The following is a 26,666-nucleotide window of genomic DNA, read 5'->3' as shown; positions in this document are numbered from 1 at the left end:
CAGTTGTTATCCTTTATTTCTTTCATTTAGAATCATAATCAGATAGAAAGTTAATTAATGTGTCTTAAGACCAATGTGTGCTAGTGAGCTGTTAGCATGATGACATTAGCGTATAGCTCAAAGCACCACTATGCCAAAGTGTAGTCTCACAGAGCTGTTTGCATATCTCTTATAACTGCAGATATTCACTGCCTTCTTTTATATTGATAAATTAGCACACGTTTGTATAACTTATTGGCCTTAATTCTCACTTCTCATCACTCACTGAAATAATACGTTCACGTATGACAGTCTACAAATACCTCAGATGGTTTCACATATGAGACGTCTGATAACATAACGACTGTGCAGCGAGGAGGAAGGCTAATAAAGGGTCATAAATGCTGTTCAGTGTATTGACATAATGATTAATAGCCTTCCTGTTTCTGTCTATGTCCAGAAGGCAGTGTGGGAATGATGGCACTGAAGGCGGCACACCAGGATGGACATTTGAAAGGTAAAAGAAATAACATTCCTATTTTGAGTAATGAAATTACTTTAAATTGTATGCTTTTATTTAAGAAAGATCTTGAAAGCAGGAGGCTAATAACAGTCTATTTTTAGTCCATGTTGCGACAGATTTTGTAAGTTTTCCTCTCTGTACATAGAGTAAATGCTGATCAGTCACACTAAATGCTAAAAGCCTGTTAAAAGCTTCACAAATATAAAGCTGTGCCTTTATGAGAAAAGACATCATATTGTGCACTTGCTCCCCTAACACCGGACGTCCTCTGCAAACAAATAGACAGTGGATGTCTCCTCTAATGCAACACGGTTTGTTTGAAGAGCATCACTTCATGGATGCCTCCATTTACCTGACACTAAGGGCAACCGAAGACGTTTATAGGTGTCACACTGGACACATTCTGTCTCATTGGACAGATTGTTGAATGGAGATAAAGAGAGAGAGAGGGTTCACAGAAAAATAACAGGGAGAGTGAAGAAGAAGGGAATCAGCTATACATTACAGAGATGAAAAGGTAATGGTAAAATGATCATTTTAATAGAATTGTTTCCTGTAATTTTTGTTCCGTTTCTTTAAAATGATATAAGTCAGTTAATCAGTTGTTTAACAATACAATGCTGTCCTTTCGGTTCTTACCAAATCAATCCATATTAAAGCAATGAATAACTAAATAATCAGGAAACAGGAAGATGGAGTATACACAAAACACATATATATAAAATAACCCAGTGCTGCTGTTCAAAAAACATACTGAAAAAACAGCATTCACCAACTACCATTAGCTATAATTGACAAACCTGCCTATTATTATTTTTACTGATTTTATATGTGTACCCATATCATTTATTTTATTTTATATATATTCTATTGATACTCTATTTAACTAATACGATCAATATCTTAAAGAGTCTACAAGGGCCCAATCTGAAGTCTTCAAAAGTCTTATTTCTGTCTGACCAACTATCAAAACATTAATAGTATCTCTATGACATTATATGAAATACTGAATGACAGCTAATATTCATATCCAGCAAAAAAAAAAAAAAAAAAAAAAAAAATCTTGATTTAATGACTTAACAGATGCTGGGTGTTTGTCCTTGAAAATCTCTCCACTTTGAGTCTTCATGGGGAAATGTGCAGTGTTTAATCTCAGGATAAACATGTCAACAGATGTGTTTGAGTCTCAAAGCTATAATTGCGTTCTTGGCTCGAGGTTGAACGGCACTGGAGTTTGGTAGTTTAGTGTTTGGAGAAGTGTGAGGAAATCGCTGGTGTTAGAAATGGGTCAGTGAAGCTTCTATGAACATCTTTACAGCTCTGTGTGTTTGTCTGCTTAATGTCGAGTAGCAGCAGCTGAGGTCATCACAGTCCCTATCTCTGCACAAGGACATTTTAATTCACAACTCTACCACCGTTATTTGTGTTATTTTAACATATTTTATATGTAAGTCAGTTTAAAGATACACCATTTAACATGAAAATACCAATATAAAAGACAAATGCATGAATACAGTATCAGCATACTGATGCATCCATGTAAGTCCAGTATTTTTGAACATATGTAAAAAATGTTTAACTGTAATCCAGTTCATTTAAAAGGGATTATATTTTTTCATGTTTTTGCAGTTTGTCTATTTTCTGAAAGATTTTTTGGGGCTTTTTGCCTTTATTTGGACAGGACCGCCCACTTGGACCTAACCCGCTAGTCCATCTGCTCCACATGTTTTGGCAGTTTTGAGAAATAGTTGATAATCATGCCTCTCAGTTCCTCAAACATTCATTGGACTGAAACCTCCTGATGGTTTTGTCTGTGAAAAATAAGAGCAAACTAAACAAGGTTGTTAAATAAGGTCCCTATGTGTAGTTTATTTTATTTTAATATTTAAAGCATTGAGGCAATGTTTTGTGACAGGTAAGGCACTTTGAGGTTCCAATTGATTAATGTTAAAGTTTTTGTACACATTAACTCTCCTTTCCCCACCACAAGTTTTATGAATCAAATATACTGTGTTTGTTTACGTGGCACAAGAAAAAGTTTCAAAGGCACCATCTAGTGGCAAAAGAAAGTAGTGCAGGACAGCTAAATAATCTTGAAATGATAGCGTACTACAAGTAATCTGATTCTTCAATTAATAAAAGCAAGAATCATATCAAAACGGCGATTTATAAATCTTTGAAAACCTACGCCATTTAGACACGTAAATATGTAAAACAATTATAACAACCATAGACTTTACATATTAGAAAACGACAGAGGGAAATAACACTGGAAATTCTTCGGTAATGTGTTGGCTAAAATGGGAAATTGGAGCCTCCTAAACATCCTACAATTTGTAACGTTTACTTGCCAAAAACCCATCCAACCATCAAACATATAAGAATACTTGTCAACAGTCTTTATTATTTGAAAATAAGACACAATTATAAAAAAAAAACCAGCTGCATATGTGTTGTACGTGTCATAGAGATCCAAAAATGTCATTCGTCTCTTTATTGTAGATATTTTCCGAGGAGTTCCTAAATGCAGCAGGTAAACTAGTGGGCGGGTCTTTCACTACTTCTCCTCACCTATTGGTTGTTTTTGAAATCACTCAACGAACTTCCGACAAGTCTTGATGGCTCGGATATGATGTAGCTACTGTTCTGACTTGTCGGAAGTTAAAACAGTATAGCAGAGTAGTCTGTAAGTAGCGTTAATCACACTGAAACATTTTACACCTGTGAAAGGTTACTGTATTTTCACCAAATGGCTTATCCAGGATACGGCGGGGTGAGTGAATTATTTGTTTTGAAATGTAAATGATAAACTGGCCTCATGTGTTAGCAGGAGAAAGCTAGCCTCAGGGTTTTGTTTCGGTGAATTTCCGATCATTTCGCACAAGCTGTTCCCTTACTGGTTCTTACTATTTATACGCTGTCTTACCGATAAATGTGATTTTCTTTTTGTGTTTTATGTAAATTAGGAACCTTAAAATCACTAGCGTATAAATACATGACGAACACTATGGAAGTGTTTCTTCCGGGATCATAAAAAAACAGTCCTAGTTTTGGAGTGCTTATCAGAACCAGCGCTCACATTTAGCCTGCTAATACAATAAAAGGCTTAACCTAGCTTTATTAGCCTCTATTAAAGTCTGTAGTGACATTAACTAGCCTAAGTGTATTGAAAAGCATAGAAAACAGGAATTCATACAATGAGATATTATGCAAATGAAGTTCTTCTGCGAAGTGTCACAGCTGGACATTTTCATTAATTACACTGACAATGGACACACCTTTTTCTATTTTTATCCCTTTGTCTGGACCTTCAGATTCCTTTAGACCACCTTAGCCAAAGAAATGCAAACAGACTGACCCTACATTATTTGCTTATAAGTTTCTACATTTAGAAACTTACCATAAAGTAGTGGAAAGTGACTTAAAGTTAAAGTATGATCCTTGAATGTTGTCTACAGTGATCCCTGTTTTGTTAAATCTCATTCTTGTTTTTCACAGCTCATCATGAATGTGTTGACTTTACAATACATTAGGAATTTATGATCATTAGTGTTACATGAGAGATACTATTGGCATGTTGGGAGTCTTACACCAAATAATTGGTATCAGCTAAATTGATATTATAAGCATAAGCATTGCTGTAAGTATTGGCCCGGATGTGTCTTAACAACTATATTCTGTCCATGTATTGACTGAGGAGACCTGTAGAGTTATCTGATATCATTTTGAAGTTGACACCAAGTCTGAACACAGTTTAGTTAATTTAGTTCTGTAAGGATGGATTAATCCACTCTGACACCAATCTGTGATCTCTTCTTTGTTTCAGTATGGGGGTCAAATGCCAGGTATGCCAGCGCAGGGTATGCCTCCTCATGGAATGTCAGGCGGCCCCATGGGCGGCCCCATGCCCGGGCACATGGGTGGGCCGATGGGGGGTGCACCACCCCAGGGAGGATATTCCCCATATGGAGGAGGCTTTCCAGGAACATATGGTGCTCCATCTCCAGCTGCCAATGATCCAATGTGGGGTTACTTTACAGCCATAGCAGGCCAGGCAAGTTCATATTAGACACATAGCCTTAGAAAGATAAAGCCACGTTTTGACAGTGCACAGTTTCTTTCACTTTCACTTTTTAAGATTTGACAGGATATAAAAGTCCTCTTTGATATCGTTAATGGCTAAGTGATTTCTTATGCTCAGTCTTAACTTGATCACAAACTGCTTGTACACTTGCAGGTTTAAAGTAGGCACAACAGTTTTACAGTAAAATATGTAACATAGTCTGTGCTAGTTTGAAACATTCGATACATTTTCCATTCATGCGTTTAATTATCCAATGGCCTACACAGCTGTGGAAGATTCATAATGCCTGAGTATAAAAAAAAAGAAGAAACATTTCAGAATATAAATAATTTGTTGTATTTACAGCATAATTAATTATTCTTAACTAACATAACTTTTCCTTTCAAATACATTTCAAACATTAAATAACTTGTTTGTCTTTGTGCTTTAATTAGTTGTAGTAATGTTACGTGCTGCAGAACGTATCCATCATGTCGTCTCATGTTGAGCTTTGTGGACGTCTGTTAGCATTAGCATATCCTCTCCACTAAACCGGTTTTTACTGTGAATTAATAAGCTGTCAACACTTCCCGCTAGGGGTTTGTTTGTGCAGCTTGTACGGGACAATATAACACTGTGTTATAGTTATTTGTTTTCACTGAGTCATTTCAGGTCTTTTATATAAAATTACAGCTTTCTTAGATGCACATTGTGCATGAACCCCCCTTTGTCTGTTGTCCCTTACTGTTAGTTGTAGCCCACACAGGTCTGTGGGTTTCTCTTCCCCTAACACTTCCTTTTGACTAGCACACTGAAATCTATAGAACATTTGTTATTCCACTGAGAGTCACACATGACTGTCTTACTCTGTTTTGTGTAGGACGGTGAGGTCGATGCTGAGGAGCTCCAGAGGTGTCTGACCCAGTCTGGTTTCAACGGCAGCTACACTCGTAAGTTCACGGCAGGCATAAAAGCTGCATGTGTGTCAATTATTTAACTACTTTTCCAGCTCCTGGCACTTCATTTAATGACAACATTTATTTAAAGTCTCAAAGATCATGTCAAATCATTGTGATAGGTAGGGTTTGCAAATGGCCACTTCCCCTTTCATTGCAGTGAAATGTTACTTAACATGAGGGTTTCCTCAAGGGAAAGTGTGTGGGGGCTTAATAAAGCACTGTGAAACAGCTACACAGATTGGCTGATTCACAAGTCTGTAAGCAGGGAAGGCGTAATAAATGTTCACCAACAAATAGGAGCAGAAAGCAAAAGCTTAGAAAGTGTATAAAATATTATATTATATCATATTACATATTATATCTGTAATATATAATATGAGCTAAATATTGTATATTGACACATATTTTATGTGCACTCCACACTGAAGTTTTGGACTGACCCTTCTATGTCAGACACCGTCATCATTTTAGTTTTTTTTTGTATATATCATATATTTTATATGAAATATGAGAAGTTTATTATTATTATTTTGAAAGTGGTGCCAGTTCAGACGTGGCTTCAATCTGCATTATTTAAAATGACCAACAGGGGGACAGCAGTCCAGGGTGCCTTCCCTGAATGACAGCTGGGATCAGCTCCCCCCCTGCAACCCTAAATGGGATAAGCAGTATAGATAATGGATGGATAGATAGAAACTTGATGTGGAAATGACCAGACTCTTTCATTTATTTCATTACCTCAGTAAATGTTATCCTAATAAGTTTGAAGACTCAGTTGCTAGTTGTAAACCCTTTTCAACACAGCATGAAGTTCATTTAGTAAATGATGGTCCGTTTAACAGAAAAATAGATGAAGTCAGCTTTGCTTAAGGGCATGCATGTCTATGTCTTCTTCTTTTTAGGTTAAAATAAATACACAAAATGACCCATTCTTAACATGTTTTATTCTCCACACAGCATTCAGCCTGGAGACGTGCAGGATCATGATCGCAATGCTAGATGTATCCTTTCTGTAACAACTGGGGTGAAGTTCTGTGACAGTCAGAGCAGACTCTTACATCTCTATACTCACTGCTGAAATATGTGGACAGTGGGTGTGGTTCCCTTTTGAACTAGCTAAACCAGCATGCATTCACAACTTGAAGTCTTCATTGACGTTGGTCAGCAGTTATGACATCTTAACCATGCCTCCACCAGAGGGACTTTACGGGGAAGATGGGTTTCAATGAATTCAAGGAACTTTTCCAGGCTTTGAACGGCTGGAAGCAGAACTTCATGATGTTTGACCGGGACCGCAGCGGGACTGTGGAACCTCACGAGATGAACCAGGCAGTCAATGCTATGGGTGAGAGGACTAACATGATGCAGATTGAATGAAACTTTATCAATTAGTAAAAGTGTTCAGCCGAGACACAGGAAGTACACAAACTGTTACATTTTTGTATATTTAAGACTTTACAGTCATGTAAGGAACATGTTTAACTCCACATTAGATAAAAAAATAAAAAGATGACTTTTTCTCCCCCCTAGGCTATCGTGTCAGTCCTCAGACTCTTAACTTCATTGTCAAGCGCTACAACAAAGGAGGAAGGATCTTCTTTGACGACTATGTGGCCTGTTGTGTTAAACTGCGAGCTCTCACAGGTACAGAAAAACAGAACTAGGATCAGTTTTAAGTTACCAAACGACCAAATTGAACAGCCACGTGTGAAGATGCAGGAAGCTACATTGCTGAAAGTTTAATTTCATTGGTAACAAATGTTATCTTTGAAGTGCTGTTTCACAAGGTGTTGTTTTGTTTTCTTTTTTACCCTTCAGTCCTGTGAGCTTTTCCTTTTCCTTTTTCAGATAGCTTCAGGAGGAGAGACACCATGCACCAAGGGGCGGTCACCTTCCAGTATGATGACGTAAGTCCTGATTTTTATTTTAGCGCTCTCTCCTTGAAAGAATGCAGGTTTGAGGCACATCATAAAGGCTTCACTTTTGAAATCAGTGATATATAGTCTATAACAGCAAACAAGACTCTCAGACTCAGCTGTCACTTGTTGACTTGCATTGTGGGTAATTTTAGGCAGATTGATTTTCCTGTATATGTGTCAGCTGCTTCTATGCTGAATAAAGAAATGTAACTATTGCTCGGTAAAAAAAAATGTATTGTTTTTTTCTTGAACTAACTTTAGCACTGGTTCCATTTTGACTCAGAAAAAAATGTCTCCCAAAAACATGAAGCAGTAAAAAGAGGTTTTACAATACCCTCACCCCTCTCCTGGCCCTAAAATCATTTTAAGTCTCACCTCAAAGTCTTATTGTGTTATTTAAATAAACATTAAAAGTAGGTTTGTCTTGGGTTTCATGAACTACAGTCTCAGCATGTCAACCATCAGCACCATGTGTTCTTTACGGGTGCAGAAATGCAAAATTTTCTCTAATCGATGACTCTTCCCATTGTTAAAGCGAGTACTCGAGTAATCGTTTTGTAGTTGTTTTTTTTTCTGTGTATCTTTTCCCACACGGGAGGCCCCGCCCCCAACTATGACACGATGCCGACTGTATCTATTGATTCATTTGAATCTTCAGGATTTTAATAATTGTTAGTAAGGGCACGGTCACACTGGCCATCCGTACCGTGCCAAAGCACGCTTCAACGCTAAAGTCCAGTTCGTTTGACCAGTGTGACCGCTCCGTATCGTGCTCAGGCTCGGTACACTTCAGAGAGGTGTGCTTCAGCACGGTACACTTCATGCACAAGCTCAAGCACGCAGGTACACAACGCTGACAGCCTTCATTATGGAGAAATCCAGAGTTTCAATGGCTTAAGCTAAAGTCAGTAAAGTAGCTGTGATGTTCTGTGTTTTTCTCTGATGTGCAGACGCCGACTCGACTGCGAGTCTCTCTCTCTCTCTCTCTCTCTCTCTCTCTCTCTCTCTCTCTCTCTCTCTCTCTCTCTCTCTCTCTCTCTCTCTCTCTCTCTCTCTCTCTCTCTCTCTCTCTCTCTCTCTCTGCCTGTTTGTAAACTGAGCATGCTTCATAATAACATAGAGCGTGCATGTGTTGTATTATGACGTCATGTAAGAGGTAATCGTGCATAGGCACTGATAGTCCTGTGTAGTGGGACCGCGGGCCTGTGGGGGAATGGCGCTGCGGGGGGGCAATCGTGCTTGGGTACAGCACGGTACGGATGGCCAGTGTGACCGCACCTAAGATGCCTTTGTATAAACATTCAAATATGACATTTCTTACATCAACAGACAGCAAACCTCAAATAAAAATTCACACAGACGTGTTATGAGCGTTTTAACACTTTCTTATAATTAGAGCAGTGAGTGTGGTGAGCGGACGTGCAGACATCACACTCATCGCATGTTGAAACTGTTTTGACAGAAACATTGTGTTAACAAAGACTCCAGTCTGCAGTGTAGAGCACACTGTACTCTGGGAAATGAAGTTACAATAGAACAGGTGAACTGTTTCATCTTTCTCCTCTGTGCGTAATGTCACACTCGCTCAATCTCCCTCATCCGTCCGCTATGAGCACTCTCTCCCTATAAGGTTGTTCCATTTTGTATTTATTAGAAGAATAATCATCTAAAATTCGAAAATATAGAAAAACATCTAGTTATGCTGCTCTGTCCTGGATGATCAAACGTCATTGGTTGAGTGGACTAAAGCGGTAATCGCGAAGTGAAAGTCCTTTTTCTATGGACTAAAAAGACAATTTGAACTGAACTTTCATATATCATATTACATATTTTGTTTGTTTGGGACTTTTTGTTCATTGTGAATTCATAGGGGGGTTAATTAAAGGGATATTTTTGTCAGGGTAGCAGCGTATGGATCAACAACGGACGCATTTCAGCACAGAGCCTTTATCAGCTCTTTGTTTGTCATCTATTTTCTTTTTGCGCTCGTGCTCCTTTTTTTCTGTTTTGAATTAGGCCGATTCTAGAACCCACAATGCAACAAGAAAAAAATGTGGACTACGAAACGATTATCGAACGAGTACTCGGGTACCCGAGTTTGCACCTCTAGTGTTCTTCCAACTTTTTTGACATCATTTCAAACTAGTTTATCCTGTGAGTGAAACAGATCAGTGAAGTTTTAAAGGGTGACTCCTGTTGGGGCCACATTTTGACTATTTCTCTCTCTCTCTTGTTAACAGTTCATCCAGTGCACAATGGCAATGTAAAGATCTTCAGTCTGTCCCACACCACCATCAAGGCGAACCAATCAGTGGTGGATTCTTGACCGCCGCCTCACAGGAATGCAAAGGGAGGCGCTGAGCTGAGACGCTATAGGACAGTACCAATTGCTTGTAATGCTTGCTGTAATGCTTTAGTCTTGCTGAAGATGTATCAGGTGACCACGCATACATATGTATTCAAATTTGAAAGAAAGATTGTACCTTTCTGTGATTTTAGAGCCCTTATGTGTAGGATTAATAAAGTCTATAATTATAATGCTATAAACAAGTTAGAACTACACATAGGGACTTTGGAGAGGAGGGGCTATTGAGTGTCAATGGAACAATGTAAGAACTAAGCTTTGTATCAACAGACCTGTGAGACACCTATGTGCCATTTTAATCTCTGAATGTATTGTTTAATATATTAGAAATATATAACTGTATAGTAATAACAGAACCATTTGAGTTAACATTTTCACCTTTTTTTTTACACTGAATTTCATCCCGTCATGACTTACAGCCAGTACATTCTCTCATGTGCTTTATTTGTAATGGTGATATTTTTACAGCATATAATGTGCACTCATGTTTTATAAAACTTGTATTCTACATGCTAACACGCCAAAGTTACTGTGAGCTGATATTAACCCACACCTATTCATGTTAATGATTTCAAAGCTGCTCATAGCTTTGAAAGGAAGAAGTTCATTAAAGTGCTTTTTTTTTTTTTTGTCTTCCATTCAAACGCAGCCGAGTTTTGCACTTTTCCAGTTTGTAGTGAACTCGACCTCTGCTCATAAACAATGTTGTCACAGATCATATTTTGTTACCGACAATAAAAACTTTTTAATCTGTATGCATTCTGTTTATTCATGTGTACAACTGTGTATTTTCACCCCAAGTCTATTGAAACAATATAGTTCAGAAACATTCAAATTAGCTGTTTACTGTTGCATTGTATAAAATACAGTTCCAATAAAAGGTTGAAAACACATATAAAGGATGTTATATTTGAGGCACTTTGGAGACTTTACCCCTTTGTAGAACTGCTTTCCAGTTCTGTTGACTGAAAATGCAAAAAAGTTAAGATCACCAGTACATGATGTGTTTCAGTAAAACATTAAGAAAACACCTTTTCTACTGGGTGTGAAAATTACAGATTTTTTTTCTGTTGTTGCATTTTTAGTGACGTTGGAAGCATTTTAATGTGTTTTTATGAAATCACTACATCTTAATATAAAAAGCGTCCAAATATATGATTTATAATGGCAAGGTAGCAATTTATTATTGGAGTAATCGTTTTTATTGTTAACATAGTTTTTTTTAAACTTTTCAAACAGCATGGCACTGATTTCTACCCAAATGCATGCAGGTATGTATATTCAAAACAGTAAGAATAAACAGTCAGACAAATTAAAAAGAAAACTTATTGTTAAAAGATTAGGGCGTTTCTTGTAATTTGTTTTAATCAAAGACTGAAAATATTGGGTTTTAATATAAGAAAAAAAAAGTTTTGTCACCGTATTTATTATGTTTGTTAGCCCTTGACTTCCGTTTGTCAGTGTGACGTCACTTCCGGTACCGCTAATCATACTTTGATACCACAAGATCTGTTTTATTTTTATTTTTTTGTTTTATGGAAAGCACTGTGTACACTTTGTTTCAAATAATTTTTCATTTTTATAATAGGAAAATTACTCTTTTCTTTTATTTAAGAATATGTAAAAACTGTGACGGCCCTGGCCATGGTGTTTGGCCTGGTACTGCTGTTGTTTTGTGTTTCAGGGTTTGGCGTCATCTGGTGGTTGGTGGTGGCATGCCTGCTGGTCGTTGGGAGACCCGCCCACCTACCTGCTGATTGCAGATGTGCTTCACCTGAATTGAATTGAATGTTAGGGCCTACACAAGCTGGTCATAACAAAACAAACTAAATAAGAAGACTTAATAATTTGTAAATGATTGGAAATTAAAGTGACTACACCTATAACTACCACAAGATTGAACATGTGTTTGTAATGTCAGTAAAATATTAGTGTTTCCTTTGGTATAAAAGCAGGAGTGTTTGGATAATTTCACTTATAGACAAATCATTTAAACAACAGTATCTATCCACATTTGTAGATTATAAATCTAAAAATTAATGTTTTATTTATTTTCGGTGTTTTACTTAATTTTGTTATTGTTATTTTGTCTCCTAATTCACAATGACTTCTCTACGTCGATACGACCTTTACCTGAGAGTGACACGTCCAACGAAAGCCACGCCCAACCTCACTTCCACTGCTGCGCATCACGCTCAGGTGTGCTCCTCAGGTGCATCAAAGTTAATATCGACCCTGGACCACTCGAGCGGATAGAGAAAGTTGTTGTTTGAACTCAACATTCAGGGTTTTCTTCTTGTTTCTTTGTACAAGTGTGTGCAGGTGTTTCCTCGCTCTGTGCTGTAGCTCTGAGGTAAAATGATTTTCTAAACATTACTGTTCACAGAGCTCAGAGATTAAATGTTCATCTTGATAAAGTAATATGAATAAACTTCATTAATTTAAAAGTAAAATCTGTTAATCCAACTTTCTATATTTAATTTACTCAGAAACAACAGTCTGATTAATTTATTTAAGTGCAGTAACCAACAACTAACCACCAGAGGGCGCCCTCTCCATATAAAGTGATTTATAAACGATATAATGCATTTATTTTCAACCTTTAAATTTAATTAGAGTTTTTGTTCTTGTGACAGTTAATTTTGTAAATCAATAAAGTAATCTGATATTTAAGATTACATCATTGTATGGTAAATTATTTATATTAAAGCTGCATTTTTACCTTTTAGTTAATTAAATTAGTTTTTCCTAATGAAAATACCACAAACCTTTTTATTGATTTAATTGAAATGATCAATTTGATTAAATCTGCTTATTTGATTAGGATTCAAATATTTGAAAAAGAGTACATCTTACAGCTCAATGAGATAGTTCAGATTAAACACAAATTAAAGGAAACATTTACAAGTTAAAAAGGTTGTTTAAAAATTCTTCTTCCTTGCCTTGATTAACTTTCATAACTCTTCTTCACCTACCTTATGTGTTCAATTATATTAGGTTCATTGATAATATTGATCTGTGGATCAATTACAACTCTGAATATATATTATATATATATATGTGTGTATATAAAGCATTTTCTTTCCCCCCAAAGCTCGATCAGGTTAAAGGTAAACAAACTTGTAGAACTTATAATATAAGAGAAATCTGTTAAGGTGTTTCTTAAGACCTTATACTTAATGTTTCTATATTATATTCTACATTTAAACTTTGAATTTGAGTTTGCTTCATCCAAAACCCTTAAAGTGAAGTTAAACACAGATAATTTACAGTGAATGATGAAACCCAGGTTTATTCCAATCATCACAATGTTGTATAATCAAACATTTTGAGTTTTATTAACTTGATGAACTAAAATGTGTTTTTCTTCTCCAACAGGAACTCTGTCGACGTCTTCTAGGAGGATCCCCCATCGGTGGCCGTCTTCCTGCTCAGGTAGGAGACTCAAAGCTTTCTTAATGTTGTTTTATTATGTTCCAGGTCTTATCGATGTTTAGACTCAGTTATTTTAATCATTTGACTTCATCCTTTTTGATCAGCTAGAAGTTCATTTAGAGTGGAGGAACATCAGGTGTTTAATGTAAAACTACATTATTATTTTTTTTATCTATTAGGTATCGTTAGCATTCAGCTATTTCTTAGCTTATGTTAGCTACATAGCATTCTGTGTTTTTGTATGTTGATGTTAAAGCTGATTTAAGGAGTTAGAACCTCCTTTAGACATGGACATCCAGTGCTGGCATTACTTCCTGATCTAACGTTATCCTGAAGGTAGCATCAGTGTCCTGAATGTTAAAGTTAATTATTCACTTCTCCTTTGACGGGTTAAAGAGAGTTTAACTTTTAACAGGACACTGATGCTACCTAGATCAGGAAGTAATACCAGCGCTGTATGTCCATGTCTAAAGGAGGTCATAACTCCTTAAATCTGCTCAACATACAAAACTCATAACCCTATGTAGCTAACATTAGCTGTTGACTAACGATACCTAAGGATTATAAAAATGTAGTTTTACATTTACTGATGTTCCTCCACTCTAAATCAACTTCTTAGTAGCTGATCAAAAAGGATGAAGTCAAATGATTAAAATAACTGAGTCTAAACATCGATAAGACCTGGAACATAATAAAACAACATTAAGAAAGCTTTAAGCTCCTACCCAATGGGGCTGGAGGATAGTGGGGGGGAAGGGGACTGGCTGGATGTAACCCCCTCACCTGTGACACCTTATTGCTACTCACACGTTTAGCTGTGTTAAAGCGGCCGCAGCCTTCAAAGGGCGTGGTCAAATGGAGCCTGTAGAGATTATAACTTTAGGTTAAGAAATGAACCCCGGTTCTCTGAAACATGAGTGAGGTGTCTCACTATGGGACACGCCCCTCGCGCTGTCCCCAGAAGCAATATTACATTACGCCAGTCTTGACTGGCAGAGAGACGTGACGTCTGCTCTCCAGAGGAGGGACTTCCTCCTCTCAGTCTTGGTAAACACACCTCTTCCTCGCTCAAGGAGGGTGGTCTGGTGAGATACCTCACTCATGTTTCAGAGAACCAGAGTTAATTTCTTAACCTAAAGTTCTCTTTCAACATTCGTTTCGGTATCTCACTATGGGATATAGAGACTCCTGTATTGCCAGACAGGCTTACCTCGAAGACCGTTAAAAGATAGTTAAACAAGCATATTATGCGCACTTATGCTCAGCACTGAATGAGACAGTGTGCGCGCAGTCACATCAAGCTTGTAAAATCTGGACAAAGTGTGAGGCGTTGCCCAGCTGGCAGCCGCACAAATCTCCTCAACAGTTACACCCTGAAAGAATGCCCATGACGTGGCCATACCACGAGTAGAATGGGCCCGAAGACCTGTCGGGGCCTGTAGGTATGCCCTTACTGTCATAAGCCATGGCAATTGCCCCCACGATCGAGTGTGATAGCCGCTGTTTCGTGAGAGGTTTCCCCAAATGCGCTGTCGCCCATGACACAAACAACTGCTCCGATTTCCTGAATCCAGCTGTTTTTGCCACGTGCATGCGTAACGCTCGCACCAGGCAAAGCGTATTCAGCCGCTCCTGCTCCTGTGTGGTGAACGGAGGAGGATTAAAGGCAGACAGCTCAATAGGGCGGTATGACTGCGCTGGATTCAATATTTAAGGAACAAAAGCGGGATTAGGTTTCAATAAAACCTTAGAATCCCCCAATTGAAACTGCATGCATGACGGATTTCGCATGGATATCACTCACACGTTTCGCTGAGGCCAGTGTGAGTAAAAAGGCAGTTTTAAAGGAGAGTAATTTCAGCTCTACCTGTTGCAACGGCTCAAAAGGTGGGTGAGACAGTGCATCAAGCATCAAGGATAAATCCCAGGGGGCAGTCAGGTTTCTGGACACCGGCCTAAGGCGTCGCGCTCCTTCCATAAATTGACCTATGAGAGGATGTTGACCTGCCGTTTTATCCCCAAAGTCTAGTTACAAGCCGATATCGCGGCTAAATACACTTTGACAGTGGAGAAGACCAAGCCCTTATCCAGCAGCTCTTGAAGGAATGTCAAACCATCCGACACCGAACTCTGGAAGGCAACCACCCCGGCTTTTACGCACCAGTCATCAAACGCACGCCATTTGCCATCATAAGCACAACGTGTAGATGATGCTCTGCCGCCCTGAATGGTTGCAATTACGCTTTGCGGAAGCCCTGCAGCAGTTAAATTTAACCTTTCACGGGCCAAGCCCACAGAGCCATGCGCTCTGGGTAGGGATGGAAGATCTCTCCGCGTGCCTGTGACAGCAGATCCCTGCAGAGAGGCAGAGGCCACGGAGGTCCCCAAAGCATTTGAAATATCTCCGCTAAAGCACCCTTTAGCTCAGGCGGTTTGCTCTGGCTTCGGCCGCTTGTCTGAGGCTGAGGCTGGCGTTTGGGAATGCGGTAAGGTGGTCTCGCTACTGCCAGGGAAAACGTCTGCCGTGCTGCAGGAGTTTTGGAGGGTGGCACTTTTCTGGGCAGGCACAGCTGCAGTGCTTCGCCCTCCTTTTTCTTTTCCTTGCAGCGTTTTTGCATCGTGGCTACCGCTAGGCCAAATAAGCCTTTCAGGTCCACAGGCACATCGAGAAGCTGGCTCAGTGAAGATTGGAAACAATCGGCTTTAGAAGGCAGGGAGGGACTCGCAGAGGTCATGGTGGACTTCTGTGAAGGATGGAGGTGAGAAACTGTTAGGTGGGGTTTGTTTCTAATGTATAAATCTAATGAAGAAATCGTGAAACAGACTGGAGATTATAACACCATTTAATCGGCCGAGGTCAGACAACTTCATCAAACAAGCATGCTTCCAAATCACTTGACTGACAAAGTGCTGACAAAGTAACAGTGTTCACAGTGCTGCTTATATTCTGTCAAAAAGGTGCAACCCACAAATTCCTTTCTATTTGGGTGCATCACCATAAACAATGAAGATGACATGACACTGATTTGTATACGTATCAGATGTAGACTCTCTGTCTATCAAACAGTTGCTGACAACATATAGTTGGCTCCTATCCAAACATAGATCTGCTACTACTTAGGTGCTTCGCTCATACAAGGTTACAGCTTCAGACACCTAAAGGTAGGAGTGTTAACACGAGGTAGGCAGACCTAAATAATACATTTCACGAAGTTACCAAGATGAATGAATTTCTTGAAAATCCGTACTAACAGACACTAACAGAGGCTCGACCGGAGGAAGGTGTGAGAAACCTCTTTCTTCCACATCGGCCCAGTACAGCGCTGACCCTCTCTGGACAGGGTTTTTAGCGGTCAAGGGGTTGCTCCAGGACCAGGTAGCCTCCTTCAGGCACTCTGGGAAGACCGGGAGCACCTGCCTGGCAGAGAGTTTAGCCTTAGGCAGCCTTTTTCCCTCGTAGCGAGACGTGGTGGTCTCGGCGAAGACTTCAGGCCACGCAATGCCCAGTTTTGCAGCTGCTCTCTTGCAGGCTTCGTGCAGGTCAGTGCTGGCAGTCGGGTTTGGAGGGCCGCTGCACGCACCAACCTCAGCCGCCGGCTTTGCAGGTTATGAAAGATTCCGCATAGTCCTCATCGTCTTCGTCAGAACCGAGGCTAAGGGACTCTTCTCTGGAGTTGGAGTATCTATCGTCGACGTCTTCCTGCTCTGCCCTCTGGCTTGCTTCGAGATCGTCGGGGTCGGCTAACGGGGCTATGGCGTCGAGCTGCTCGCCCCAGCTAGCGGTAGTGCCCAGAGAGATGGCGTCACCCTGGGAGCTCTCTGAAATCTCCTGATGTGGTGGCGGGGATACCCCCATCATAGGATCCTCGGTCGACAGGCTAGCTTGGCGTGCCAGCCTGCGTCGGCGAGTTTTCAGTGAAAAACAATGTTTTTCACTGAAAACAAAAGAAAACAAACAAAAGAAAACAAACAAAAGAGCACAATGTTCACAAGTAGCCTGGGGTGTCAGCATGTCCTGGGCGTGTTGCAGCCCGAGGCACGCACTGCACACAGAGAGGGTGTCTGCCCCGGCTATCTTGTTACCACATGTACACAGCCTGGCTGGCAGCTTGCCCTTTTCCATGGTGAGAAAAAAGGTTTAAGCTCCGTGTCAGGAATGCTCTGTCAATAAAAGCTGAGAAGCAGTTAGTATGGTGGCTAACTGTAGCATCTACTGTTTGGGAACAGACCAGCTACTGGCTCAGTTGGCTTGTGCAGCTTAAAGGAAGCGTTCAGCGACCGAGGGGTTTAGCTAGCCTGTCAGCTACACCTGCCGTCTGAGGTTGCTTCTAGGAGCGAGAAGAGGTTTAAGACTGAAGAAGTGACAGTTACGTCGTGCCTTTTATAAGAGGAGGAAGTCCCTCCTCTGGAGAGCAGACGTCACGTCTCTCTGCCAGTCAAGACTGGCGTAATGTAATATTGCTTCTGGGGACAGCGTGAGGGGCGTGTCCCATAGTGAGATACAGAAACGAATGTTGAAAGAGAACTTTATTTATTTTGTTTATTCAGTTATTATTGATGAGAGAGAGAGAGAGATGGAGAGTCATGTATCTCCGGCTGAGAAATCACCATGGCCAGGTAAGTTAACCTGTTTGTACTTTAGCCTTAATTTTAATCCAAGTTAGTTAACAACAACAACAACAACAACAACAACAACAACAACAACAAACGTGGTTTATTTGCACTAATCAATCAATGCAACTTTATTTTTATATCGCTAAAGTGTTAACACATTCCTTACTCATTGCTATATTATATTAAGACCTAACGTTAATCCATCATGAGCATAGCACTTAGCAACATTTAGCAAAAGTTACAGAGGCAAGAAAAATCATAATAATGTAATTTACCTCTGATCATTTCGTATTAAAAACCGTAATGTTAGACAAAGAACTAGATAGATAGATAGATAGAGACAGCCATTAACTATGTATCCTTCTCTATTTAAGCTTTTCACATTTGATAGCTGTCTAGTTATTGTTTATATAACAATTTTCCTTCTCTGTCTTTTCAATAGGCAAACCACCGATACCTGTACTGCAGGATAAACCTCAGTGTACCTGCTGGACAGGTTTTTTAACCAGCAGGAAGACACACGGCCTGATTTCCGGCTGAGCAGGGAGGCCCTGGAAGTGCTGTGGGGCCTTCTCCTCCAGGATTGGAGACATGGATGGGGTACCCAAATTGAGACCCTGGTGTTCCTCTTCTGGCTGGCAAGTGGAAACATCATACAGGGTGGTCTCCAGAGCATTCGGGATTCCTCGTTCCACTGTCCACCGCATTGTCCACCGGATGACTGAGGAGGTGGTGGCCATTCGCCACCAGGTCATCTTCCCCGCAACCCCCGAAGACCTGGAAGCTGTGTCCCGTTTGCAGGGCTGACAAGACAGAGAGCCTTCAGAGGAGCAGCTGGAGCTATCGACGGCTGCCATGTCCGCATCAAGCCCCCGGGCGGCCCTGATGGTCTGTACTACAGGAACAGGAAACTGTTCCCCTCCATCATCCTGCAGGCTGTTTGTGACCATCAGGGCTGCTTCATTGACACCTATGTGGGCTGGCCTGGTTCTGTGCTCCGCCACAGCCCACTCTACAGACGGGCACTCTACCTTCCTCCAGGGCAGTTCATCCTGGCAGACGGCGGGTACCCTTGCCCTGCATGCAGAGTTCAGATTTCTGCAGACAGGGAGGACCAAAAGCTGTTGGGTTGGGTGTTTGAGTCCCGCTGCGGCCGGTACCTGGACCTGGGGGCCTTGTTCCACAGGTAGAAGTGGGGTGAGGTCCAGTCTCCTGGAGGCCCTTCAGATCCTCTTTGGCCTGCTCCCTCTGATCATTCAGCAGTCTGGACAGAAAATGTGGATGAATTGAGGACACACATACTAATGAATAATGAAGATGTGAAGTGTTAGCTGGTACATGAAACAAAAAGGAGGAAAATAAAATGTATAATGTGGCCAGAGTTAATGTTGATGTCTGCATGAGTGTATAAAATAAAAAGTAAAACAATCTGTATGTTTCTGCAGAACTCAAGATGCAGACTTTAAACATATCTGTACCGTCTTGTGCTGCAGCTCCTCCAGCGCCTGCAGCACCTCCTTCACCTCCTCCTTGGCCAGCTGGTTCTCCGTTTGCAGCCAGCACAGCTCCTCCTGGGAGGAACGTGGGGTCAGAGTGAATTCATGCAAAAATGATTTAAATGAAAATACTTGATATTTCTTTTGTATTTCATAGGCTGAGAGACAAACCTCTTCTTGGTCCATCTTCTGCTCCTTGAGTCTGCTCATTCACCAAGTTGTGGTAGAGCTCATATTACTCGCCATACACACTTGTTAATCAGTATGCATTGTTTATTTATTCATACAACTGCGCCCCAAGTCTATTTACACAATATAGTTCATTTCTTTAAATATAGTTAAGAACAGACACATTCAAATTAGCTGTTAAGTGTTGCATTGTATAAAATACAGTGGCAAACATTTAAAAAATGCATAAAAACAATTGTGAACAGCACTAGATTTAAAAAGTGACATTTAGATCCAGTACAGCAAGTTTTTTCTTCTTCTAATCTCTGTGCAAAAGTTTGCAAATCCCCATGAAAGTTGAGTGGACGACTTGAGTTAGCAACTTTTGATCTACACATGTGCTCGAGAAAGGAAGCTTACCAAAGAAAAGAGAGCAAGAAACATCTGTACCGCCCATCTGGTCTAACCGATATATTCAAGCTCCCTTTACAAAGAGATGGAAAGACATGAGCTCAGAGTTGGGAGGGAAATGTCAATGTTAAAATGGTTATGTGCAATTTGAAATCAAGACTACTAGGACAGCATACAGTAAATGCAGCACACAGCTTAAAGTGTGGCCTGTCTGATGTCTTGCTTGCTACATTGAGAGGCTATGCATTGCATTCATCTTCTTCCCATCATCAACCAGTAGTCCAACATCACAGAGTTCTCAAAACAAATAAGTTACATAGAAAAAGAACAAAGAATTAAATACATGAGTTTTAGAAAAATAGGTTTAAGTGTCATTTTCTAAATCTCTGTGGATGAGTTCTGTGCTGTCCCTTAAATATGTGTCAGATGGGTGACTGAGACCTTTGATCATTTAGTCGAGTGCAGTCTCCATGCAATACGTGAGCTCGAGTTCATGTGTCTAGAAAACTAAAATGACTAATTTCTGGTCATGCAGTTAAGTACATTTACATGTGTGACGGTGGAAAAGCGGGTTTCTGCTGCGTCGGGTGGATGGTGTTCGTAAAGGCTAGAGCAGGCTTAGAAAGCTAAGGCTATCAGAGGCTGAGCTGTGAGCCCAAAACATGGTTACACTTTTGATTTCAACAGGAATTTTTAAATACTTTTTTTTTACAAGAGGATGAAGGAAGACCTAAAGCATACGATGAAATACTCTTCTGGGATGGTCAGAAATCCTGACAGCCTTAAGAGCAGCCTTCCTGTTCTGGACGTTTACCTTTCAATACACTTTTAAAGGAGGTTTGGGACTGCAGCAGGCTAAACAAACGAGCTGCACTGAAAGTTTAGGAGGCGAAGATCACCAGTACATGGTGTGTAGGTGGTACAAATGTTCTTAATTTTTCAAGAAATTTAAAAGGCCAATTTAGACTCTTGATAATCTTTTGAAAAGTCAAATTCTGGAACTTGAGAATGGATATTTTCCACTCCTTATATTGTGTCTAGCACAACGTTTCCTTTGCAACAATATATGACATTTATGCATCATTGTGTCACAGTAATATTAAATGTAGGAAACATTCAAACCCAAACCTCCTTTAGATAAATGTCCTTTAAAAGCTAGCCCCATGCCAGTGTACTCTTGATATGATGCAGTGATTGAAAAAGGGAATTCTACGATACAAATCTACTACATCCACAACTTGAAGCATTCATTTTGTTGTTTTGAAGTTAAGAAACGTTCTGCGTGTGAAGCTTGAGCACTCAAGTAAATCAACATAAACCTTTTCTTCCCCTCACTCAGGTTGTATAAAATGATCTCCAGAGCTGTTGAACTCCAAAAATACACAAGATTTCATTATTATTGCTCAAAGAGGGATAAACGCTTGTTGTGCTCTATTTTTTCTGATCTGGATTTTGAGTTTAAGAATGAATTTGGAGCTGTTTCTTTGTAGAGTAAAAACAGAGGGATCTTAATGGGAGTGTGGAGCTGCAGGGTAGAATATAGAAATGCCTCTGAAAGAGTTTCAAGTAGCTGTTTTCCCCGTGAGGAGGGAGGAGTCATAGAAAACAAGACTTGATAGCTACAGTGGTCTGTGAGCATGCTGAAAACACACCTGATTCCCCGCTGAGATGCAGTGTGTGTAAGGGAACATGCCACAGAACAGAAAAGGAAACATGAGGAACAGAAACATGCATATCTGCTGTAGAAAAAGCACATCAGGTGCCTCATGATGCTGGCAGTGTTCTATTGAAGTATGTAGACGGTAGGTGTAGGTATTAATATCATGTATAAATACCTCTGTATAAATAGACTTTATACATCAGAATCAGAGAGCTGGAAGGGCAGGGGAAATTTTCCCAAAAGGAATGGAAGAAAGTCTACAGTTTGTTTTCCTTTGCATATTCAGTCTCTTTCTTAGACCCTGAGCATGAGAGAAGAGCGTCAGACAAAGACTACTTTCCTGGAAGCCCCGGGTCAGAAAGTGGCCTGTGGAGTCCCAACATTCCTGAGCTGCTGGGCACGTCAGGTAGCGACGCTTGGCGGCTCGAGGGAAACCTCTGCGCCTCGTGTTGTTGATGGTTGTGTTGTTGCTCTAGAGAGTCCACTCCGTTTTGCGTGTGTCTCTGCTCTGTGTTTATGTCGCCGTCCAGCAGTCCAGTAAAGTTGCCGTCATGAAGAGTCTCTGTGTTGAGGAGGACCGGGGAGTTTTCTTTGGATTTGTTCGGGGACTTTTCCAGGACTGGACTCTGGGGGAGACAGAGAACAGGACAGAGGGAGTCAGCAGCCAATCATCTGGGAAAGTACTGAGGAAGTAAACAAAGGAAAGAAACAGCATACAGCCCTCATACACATATGCTTAATATATTTTTTAGAAATTTCTGGAATATCTATTGATGAGTGACACGGACAGATCACCAAACCAATTAAGAAGGTATCATACAATGTAAGTTTTTCATAACAGTCACACTCTGTTTCCATTCTTCTCTTGTATAAGATTGTTTAAAGGCGCACCAGATGGGCCTTATATGGGGCCTAATGGTAATATCACACGCCCCAGAGGCTATGGTGGGTTTGGGTCAGCACTTTCCAGCATGTCATTCTTCACTTTATCAGCCCAGTTTCTCACTCTACCCACTGTCCTACCCTCTAAAGAAAAGGAATTTTAAAAAGCCCAAGAATGGTGCGCTGGTTAGCTGCCTAGTGGGTAGTGTGTGCGCCCCATGTACCGAGGCTGTAGTCCTCCAAGCGGAAGACCCGGGTTTGAATCGGACTTGTGGCTTCTTTGTCGCATTTTGCTCCCAACTTTCTCTCTGTCCTATCTCCAAATGAAGGCATAAAAACCTTCAAAATAAAAAGACTGTTTTAATCTCAAAAGGACTGGCTAGTATATAAAAAAAAAGTGAAAATAAAAATGATTTATACTCTAAAAACTGGAGCTTTGTGAGACGTCCACTTGATTTGTTTGAACCAGACTTGTGAAGCTTCAGGACTGTGCAACATCTCCATGGTCCTCATTAACAGCAAACAAAACCCATTCCAATGTTCATATGAGTGCCCGGCTTTTCATTTCAGACTATTGTTTATTTTGATTAGAAGTTATAAATATGTCCCAGTGATGGTAGAGCATGATGACTCTCTAACACTGTTGGAGCGTACTGTATGTTAGATGAATAAACCTGTGCTTGTGTTTTGGTTGTATGGAAGGATATGTCATCTGTATTCACAGTAAATCAGTATATTCAATATAAACTAACTCTGAGCCCTACATACTCTACATTCAGTATTTTATTGATCTGAAACGCTTGAATAAAAACTCATAAAACTCTGTTCTGAGCAGAAATAAATACATGAAAGCTCCAGGTCATTACTATGTTTCTCTTCTCCGGCAGTTCAAATGTGACGGACAGTGACACTATTACAACATGAAGGTATCATGTCAGTCTGCTCCAGACACCCTGCAGATTACATCCAGCCCTGCCTGCTGACTCATTTAGCTTGGCAGGTTTAAGACTTATACTGACTGCTATGTGCTACAAATACAATCATTCAAATAGCTTGGGCTCAGTCTAAATGACCTACAAGAGATCTTTCACTTTTCAGATAGTGCATGGTGTTAGCAGTATAGATCAGCTCCTCCTCTCCTTCCTGCTTTGAAGCTTCAGTAAAGAGTGTAGTGTACCTGTGGTCGAGGCGGAGCAGGGCCGAGGCTGAGCTCCGGCTGGATGGCGGACACAGGCTGGACCCTGATGGCTGGCCTCTGGTACTCGGGGCTGGAGGTGACAGTGCTGTAGGCGGGGGGCCCGGCTGTGGTCTGCCTCTGGAGGAGCTGCAGGATAGCCTGGATGTCAGAAGTCATCTGAGACTCCAGTCTGATGGACGGACAATAATCAAATATGGAACAGAAGACACAGTATTACTTTATGGCTGTTACAAATTAAGCTTATCTGCAAAATATTAACATCAAAAGTAGTCCTGAGCATTGATGAATAAATGCTCAGTGTTTGTAATCATCACATGTTCACATATTGATGACAAACAGTTGATGAGCTGCTCTATCATAAATCTCAGTCCACTAGTCGGACAGTTCAATGCTCCTGTTTTCATCTGATCTGCTGTTACATTCTGTTACAGCTAATGATGATAATTATTCTTCTAATGATGCTGATCAATACCACTAATGATAAAAGCTGTCCTAAAAACCTCAGTGTTCACTGTCAGTGATGTTAGATCTGTCAGCAGCGTGTTTCTTCTTGTTTCTGCTGTGACCTAATTTCACCACAGGGATCAATAATTTCATCTCATCATCACCGACAAGAACCACCATTCATGTGAGGATGGATATTAGCTGTTGCCCTATTTTTTCTTACAACAAAAAACAATTCTTTACCTCACACTAGATTTTATGTTGAGTGCTTAAAGGCATGATTACCCACACGAGAAACAGCCTGAAAATGTATTTTCTGATTGTATATACTTATATACAGTACATACTGATACAGGATGGTGGATGATTGGTCAATACAAAGACCAAACACTAGGGAGAGCCTCATCCTTGTTTATATAGAGAGCTGCCTGAGGGAAGATGAACAGGAATAAAACCTCACTTTGTCATAAAAATGATCATTTGAGAGTAAAGATTCTACATACATAATCTAACTTGATTATAAAGGACTTATTCGTGAACTTTTCAAAGGTAAAAGTTTGATTTAAATCATTATCACTCAATTACAAACAAAGCTGTTCATCCAGAAACAGAAGGGTTTCATTTGCAGTTTAAAGCAGATCTGAGGAAAGTATATATTACACACTTAATGCATTGATGTCATAAAATCTGCAACAATACATCTTCAATAAGATCTATGTCTTCATTAACATGTGCAAAGTAACCTGTAGCTACACCTGGAGTGAAAGATGAAATATTCAGCTCTAAAATGTAGCAGGATATCAGGTTAAACTTTAAACTTTAAAAGTCAACGGTTGTGATTTATTTCAACAATTAAAAGGTCTGAGCAGTAAATGTATGACTCTTTTAGAATCCTGATCAAGAATTAAACTTCCAAACGGAGGATTAGTCTTTGGTATGTCCTGAGAAGTTTGTGTTTTCCAGGTACAAGAATACCAAACACCTGCACTGTGTGTCATCACGTAATGCAGCAGGTTACGTCAGAGTGAATCACCTCTTTTTCTGCACACTCCTGTTTTTACTGTCCATCAGCAAAACAAAGAGGAGACACACGGGACAGAGAGAGCAAACAGAGCGAGCAGAGAGTCCCCAGTTTGGCAGGCGTGCCTCTGTGGCTCTGCCAGGTGCCTGTTTGGCTCTTTAGAGGACAATAAGAGCAAATAAACACTTTGGAGGCAGTGTGATTCTGTAAAATGAGGGCTGGCGGTGCAGCGGCCATACCTACAGCCAAACACTGTTTAAAGCAGCAGACATGGATGAATGATGACTGCTGTGGCACCTGTTCCTCCATAATTGAACTGAAAGTATTCACCGTCACCCTGAAACACTATCCCATGTATGATGATGCTGAGGAGTCTTTGCAATGTGTCTGCGTCTCGTGGCTGCGTGCTATAAATAGACAGCCGCTGCCTGTCTGCCTCCCCCTTATCTGTATCAGAGCACCAGCAGAGAATCACATGTACTGCTCACACAGTCCGCTCCCTACATTAACACAGCTCTAGCGGGTGTCTGCTCTAAAATGTCTCTGTGTGAGGTTTTTAAAGCTAATTATAGGTGGCATTGTGAAGGTTTGTACTGAGCGCTCTGAAGGATGACGGATAAAAACATGAAGACAAATGTAGAGCCTGGAACAGAGAACTGAGACAAACAGGATCTCTGTGTGTGTCTTTAGTCATCTAAAGGTCAAGAGCCTCAAGACTTGAACACATATGACACCAAAGTAAAATACAACATTTCCATTCAATCATGTATTAAAAGAGTTTTTGTCTATTTAGCAGGAAAGTGAAAGGAATGTAGAAGTGATGCAGCAGAACCACTTTTTTATACACTTGACTTTACGCTCTTTACTGGTGCCTACATTATCCACAGTGCAACACAACTGCCAACAGTTCAGTCAGAGGCTGTGTCTGAAAGGACATACTAACATACTGTACAGTATGTGCTGCATACTGACCTGATGGCTACATACCTCTGCACGTCCTCAATCATTATGATTATTATTATATTCCCGGTCGGAGCACATACACAAAATTAACCTAACCCTATGTTGTCAACCCTAACCCTAACCCTAACCCTATGAATTTATAGCACACTACATACTAAATCTGATGTCACGGTTGGTGTCGTTCGGACACAGACAGAGATTGGGCGGTGTTATTTTAGTAGAAGCTAGCGTCGACTCAAACAGAAGTGAGATGGACTGGAAAGCTCCCGTCTTTCTTAAGACTTCTGATCTTCTCAGTTTTCAAACCTGTAGTTTTTAGCCTTCACTGACTAATCTTCAAGTGACATCACTTGAGGCTTGTTGTTCTTCAAACAGTTCCATCTGGAGCGTCAAAATGCTTTTCAAACTATGTTCTCATATGAAGGAGCACTCTCAAGCCTTTGGAAACACACACAGACGTGTGGTGGAGTTTCCCTTTGAAAGGTGTGTTCGTGTCATTGAAAAGTCACCTGATCTTTAAAAATATCCTTTGAAACAATGATATGATGGGATCTCAGCTAAAGCCT

General features: G+C 40.4%; 2 protein-coding genes across 6 annotated transcripts in view; one reads left to right on the top strand and one right to left on the bottom strand.

Moving 5' to 3' along the window:
* Positions 1 to 452: 452 nt before the first annotated feature.
* gca (grancalcin) lies at positions 453 to 10,561 on the top strand. Of its 2 annotated transcripts, none has more exons than XM_020644933.3 (8): positions 453 to 496; positions 4,329 to 4,556; positions 5,446 to 5,515; positions 6,482 to 6,525; positions 6,722 to 6,869; positions 7,055 to 7,168; positions 7,373 to 7,431; positions 9,684 to 10,561. In XM_020644933.3, the coding sequence occupies exons 2-8, from the start codon at positions 4,341 to 4,343 to the stop codon at positions 9,708 to 9,710; spliced, it is 678 nt and encodes a 225-aa protein (XP_020500589.1). In that variant the 5' UTR covers positions 453 to 496; positions 4,329 to 4,340; the 3' UTR covers positions 9,711 to 10,561. The 2 variants fall into 2 exon arrangements, with proteins under 2 accessions (XP_020500589.1, XP_020500588.1); XM_020644932.3 differs by lacking the exon at positions 453 to 496 and adding an exon at positions 3,116 to 3,275.
* Positions 10,562 to 16,068: 5,507 nt separating this feature from the next.
* Positions 16,069 to 26,666, bottom strand: part of kcnh7 (potassium channel, voltage gated eag related subfamily H, member 7) — a 66,519-nt gene continuing 55,921 nt past the window's right edge. For 3 of the 4 annotated variants that reach the window (XM_020644938.3, XM_029279541.2, XM_029279542.2), the window contains 3 exons: positions 23,652 to 23,841; positions 19,336 to 22,218; positions 16,069 to 19,121 (listed from right to left, as the gene is read on the bottom strand). In XM_020644938.3, the coding sequence (XP_020500594.2) occupies positions 21,925 to 22,218; positions 23,652 to 23,841 (484 nt within the window). In that variant the 3' untranslated portion in view covers positions 16,069 to 19,121; positions 19,336 to 21,924. The remainder of the gene's footprint in view (positions 19,122 to 19,335; positions 22,219 to 23,651; positions 23,842 to 26,666) is intronic. The other variant, XM_065951930.1, reaches the window with a different exon arrangement.

This window comes from Labrus bergylta, chromosome 24, assembly GCF_963930695.1.
Source record: "Labrus bergylta chromosome 24, fLabBer1.1, whole genome shotgun sequence".
In the NCBI taxonomy this organism is placed as follows: Eukaryota; Metazoa; Chordata; class Actinopteri; order Labriformes; family Labridae; genus Labrus; species Labrus bergylta.
This window is presented reverse-complemented; position numbering and strand designations above follow the sequence as displayed.